Genomic DNA, 4,823 nt, shown 5'->3' with positions numbered 1-4,823 from the left:
AGGGTGGGTTGGCTGTGCTAAATTACCCATAGTGCCCCAGGGATGTGTAGGGTCGATTGGCAACAGGAATAGGGTGAGTTCTGGATGGGATGCTCTTTAGAGAGTCGGTACAGATTTGATGGGCTAAATGGGCTTTTTCTACACTGTAGGTATTCTCTGATTTTTAAAAATCAAACGCTCCAATGGAGACCGTTGGCAAGGGGCGGTTTGTGTTAGCAGCTCGTGACAGCAAGGCCTGGGTGTGTGAGGTTTGGGGCGGGGACATGGGAGAAGGTGCCTCAGGTCCTGAATTTGTTGATATCGAGTCCAGGAGGATGTAAGCCCCCCAAGCGAAAATTGAAGGTACTGTGCTTCTGGCTTTCTTTGTGCTAAGCTTCGCTGGAGCACTGCAGCAAGCCCAAGATTGTCAGAGGGACTTGACAGAGGAGATGCTGAGAGAGGGTGTTTCCCGTTGCGTGTGGGAGAGCCTGGGACCAGAGGAGCAACGTCTCAGAATAAGTGAGGGGAGGGGTTCGCCCATTGAAGACTGAAATGAGGAGGAATTTCTTCTTTCGGGCTCGGTGGGGGGAGGGACCTGAATGACCTACTTCTGATCCTATTACAGCAGGAAAGGCTTTTAAAGGCTTGGGAACTGAGGCGGAATGGGGGAGTTAGGCGGCAGATCAACATAGAGCATGTTCAGGAGGCTCAGTGGACCTCCTCCTGTTCCTGTCTAACAGACTGTAGTCGGGGGGCTGAATGGCCTCCTGTTCCTGTCTAACAGGCTGGAGGAGTAGGGGGCTGAATGGCCTCCTGTTCCTGTGTAACGGGCTGGAGGAGAGGGACTGAGTGGCCTCTGATTAATGTGTGTTGAAAACGCACTCTGTACTCTCAATTGCAGCAATTTTTCTTATGCCCTATTTACTAACGTTACCAATTTCCTTCTCTCTCTCTCCTTTGTTTTCTCAGATCGGGAAGATCAGTCGATTCTTTGCACGTGAGTTCGCCGAGGCGACTAAGTTGTTCAACCTTGTGGCAAGGGGCTGGATGTTATCAGGAACGGTGTGGTGGGAACTGTGCACGGTGCTCTAAGAGTTGGGGGGGTGGGATACAGAGACCGGGGAAGTGTGCCCCGAGTGCAGTGTGCTCTGAGTGCAGTGTGTGCGAGTGTGTCAGATTTACAAGACGCACTAGCAGTCCATGGTTCTGAGGATGTGTTTGTTTCTGGTTTTGCCCCTCCCTGATAAAACACACCAGCGGAGAATCGGGAGCTGGGAAGACCGAGAACACGAAGAAGGTGATTCAGTACCTGGCCCACGTGGCATCGTCTCACAAAGGCCGGAAGGATCACACCACGCCCGTGAGTACCTGCTTCCCGTTAGTGGGACAGTGATGGTTTTGTGATAGATAGAGGAATGCTCTGTGGGGAGGTGGGTTGGATGGGCAAAGGAGGTAGGGCTCCAGCTGCCAGCCCTGGCGTTTCTCACTCATCCATCACTGCCTCTTGAAAAAGTGGACATGAGCCCCCCCCCACAGTCCGTGTGGTGTAGGGACTCCCACCGCTATGTTCCACCATCCGTCACCTCCTCCAGCAACCTACAATCCTCACCTTCCTCTTCAAATCCCTCCATCACCTCCTCCAGCCCCCTACAATCCTCGCCCTCCTGTTCAAATCCCTCCCTCCCTATCTCCATCAGCTCCTCCAGCCCCCTACAATCCTCACCCTCCTGTTCAAATCCCTCCGTCACCTCCTCCAGCCCCCTACAACGCTCTGAGATTTCCACTGTCCCCTCAACCCGGCCTCTCAAGTATCCCCCGATTCCCGTCGCTCTGCTATTGGTGGCCGTGCCTCCACCTGACCCGGAGGACGACGGTAAGATACTGTTAAGATCTGCGTTTTCCACCCACCCTCCTGACAGCTCTCTCAAAAGTTAGAAAGCGGGAGGTGGTGTCTGTCTGTGTGGCTGCCTGTTCCTGATCTCTCCCTGTGGGCCACAATCTCGTGGGATCTTCCTGTTGGGCGTAGCCTCCTTGCCATGGTGTCTACGGACCTATGGGAATGTGAAGGCGTAAGATTAATACAACATCCCCATCCGCCGCCGCCCCCCCCACCGCCCACAAAAACAACACAACTTCATTGCCAGACTGTCCTGTGCCTGGTGACAGATTGAACTGCTCCCTTCGGTGAACAAGAACAGGCCAGCTCGGTGAGCAACTCAACAACCTCCCCCACAACCCGAGCTACAGATCTCTACCAAAACATTGCTCCAATTGGCCGAGACTGAGAGTCATGAGATAACAAGAGCCCAGAGACAGTATGTTCCTGTTCGGGTGAAGGATGAGGCTGGTAGGGAATGCTGGACGACTGGAGAAATTGAGGTTCTGGTCAAGAATAAGAAGGATGCATATGTCCGGTACAGACAGCAGGGAACGAGTGGATCCCTGGAGGAGTTTAAGGGCAGTCGGAGTAGGCAGAAGGACAGGAAGGGGACATGAGATAGCTTTGGCAAACAGGGTTAAGGAGAATTCAAAGGGATGAAAGAATGAATGAAAAAACTACACAAAGGTCAAAAGAGTAACTAGGGAGAGAATAGCGCTCCTTAAAGATCAGCAAGGCCACCTGTGTGTGGAACCGCAGGAAATGGGGGAGATATTAAATGAGTAGTTTGCATCTGTGTTTACTATGGAGAAGGATATGGAAGATAGAGAACATGGGGAAATAAATAGCGACATCTTGAAAAGTGTCCATAGTACAGAGGGAAAGGTACTTTATGCCTTAAAACGCATAAAGGTGGATAAAGGGACTGGATCAGGTGTACCCTAGAAATCTGTAGGTAGCTAGGGAAGTGATTGCTGGGCCCCTTGCTGAGATATTTGTATCATTCATAGCCACAGGTGAGGTGCTGGAAGACTGGAGGTTGGCTGATGTAGTGCCACTATTTAAGTAAGGTGGTAAGGAAAAGCCGTGGAATTACAGACCAGTGAGCCTGACATCGGTGGTGGGCAAGTTGTTGGAGGGAATCCTGAGGGACAGAATTTACACGCATTTGGAAAGGCAAGGACTGATTAGGGATAGTCAACATGGCTTTGTGCGTGGGAAATTGTGTCTCACTAACTTGAGATTTTTTTGAAGAGGTAACAAAGAGGATTGATGAGGGCACAGTGGTGGATGTGGTCTATATGGAATGGACCTCAGTAAGGCATTCGACAGTGTTCCTCTTGGTAGACTGGTTAGCAAGGTTAGATCACATGGAATACAAGGAGAACTAGCTATTTAGATACAGAACTGGCTTGAAGGTAGAAGATAGAGGATGGGTGGTGGAGGGTTGCTTTTCAGACTGGAGGCCTGTGACCAGCGGTGTGCCACAGGGATCGGTGCTGGGACCACTGCATTTTGTCATTTATACAAATAATTTGAATGTGAACATAGGAGGAATGGTTAGTAAGTTTGCAGGTAACACCAAATGTGGAGGTGTAGTGGACAGTGAAGGGGGTTACCTCAGTACAACAGGACCTCGATCAGACAGGCCGAATGGTCTGTTTCTAGGCTATATGACTCTAATTAGCACAAGTTTAGATATTTTTAATCTTAACTTCAGCCAGAACATGCAGCTGAATGATCTAGGACATATCAATTCCCTTCAGGTAGTGAATGACCAGAATCCACTCAGTAAATAAAATTTATGAAATATTACCAATAGAGATGGAAAAGACCACAAAGGGAGGCATGAGAGAAAAATAATTGCTTTACTTCAAAAATATTATGTTTTTAAAAAAAAGTTTGATGTTGCCTTATTAATATCTTGAGTGTATTTGAAACGTTTAAACTCGTACAGAAATGAAATTAATCAAAGTCACGCTCTCAGTGGAGGGGTTTTGCACGAGCGAGGGTGTGCTAACTGTTGTCTCTCTTCCTTCTGACCGTGCCTCGCTCCATACCAGCCGGACACTGCCGGCCCATTCCCCAAACACCAGGCAAGTTTCCCCGTCAGCAAACACGCGCCCCTCTGCTTAACCTGCCTCACTTTGCATGCGAACCCGCACTGCTGTATTGCACTGGAATCATTGCAGTCTCCATGGGGGTGGTGGTGGGGGGGGGGAGCTCACTGGCTGGAGAAGGATGAATGGGGCTGCCTCCCATCAGCAGGAATGCCATGTTTCTAGCTCATCGCCCACCCTTCATTCGGGAGCAGGCCCGTGGGTGGGTTTTAAGAAGTGACAGGACAGGCGGAGGGGGTTGGTGGGGGTGGGTGGGTTGTGTCTCCAAACAGAATGCTTTTATCGACGGTGCCACTGCACGTTTAAAAAACGTCAAGCCCTGCTGTTCCCCCAACACCTCGCAACGGTTAAAGATTGTTGGAAAGAGGTTGTACAGTTGGCCCGTTTCGGTTTTAGACTCGGCCTAACAGAAAGGACAGAGCAGCTATCTGTCCTTAACAAGGCGAGCAGTGTAGTACGGAAATGAAAGATTACGTGCATCCCTATACAGTGAGGAGCTGTCGGAATGTTACTGTGCGATTTAAAATGTCTCATCCCCTTACGAATGCCCCCTCCACCCCTCCACCCCTCCACCCTGCACAGAGGCAGATGGAAAAAGTACGGGTGTTGTGCATGGAGAGAAAGACCGGGAAAAGAGTTCAGTAGCTTCTCTTCACTGGGTTTGGATCCGTAGGAGGGAGTAATGGCTGTGTGTTTTGGTTGGGGGTGTGTTGGTGGGGTGAAAAGGGGAGAGGGGACCGGGGACCGGGGAGGGGGGTGGAGTGAAGTGAAAGAGACTGGAGAGAGGGGGACCAGGGAGGGGTGGGGAGGAAATCCAGGAGAGGTGAGGTGGGGGTGGGGGTTAA

The 4,823-nt window shown here is 50.7% G+C and overlaps 1 protein-coding gene across 1 annotated transcript in view; it reads left to right on the top strand.

Annotated features, from left to right (window-relative positions):
* The window catches only part of LOC109926555 (myosin-10-like), a 35,130-nt gene that overhangs the window by 7,963 nt on the left and 22,344 nt on the right, over positions 1-4,823 (top strand). The window contains exons 3-4 of the mRNA XM_048620291.1: positions 949-976; positions 1,237-1,339. Of these exons, the coding sequence (XP_048476248.1) occupies positions 949-976; positions 1,237-1,339 (131 nt within the window). The remainder of the gene's footprint in view (positions 1-948; positions 977-1,236; positions 1,340-4,823) is intronic.

This window comes from Rhincodon typus, chromosome 46 (assembly GCF_021869965.1).
Source record: "Rhincodon typus isolate 14 chromosome 46, sRhiTyp1.1, whole genome shotgun sequence".
Lineage (NCBI taxonomy): Eukaryota > Metazoa > Chordata > Chondrichthyes > Orectolobiformes > Rhincodontidae > Rhincodon > Rhincodon typus.
Note: the sequence above shows the minus strand (reverse complement) of the source record. Positions and strands in the feature narration are given on the sequence as shown.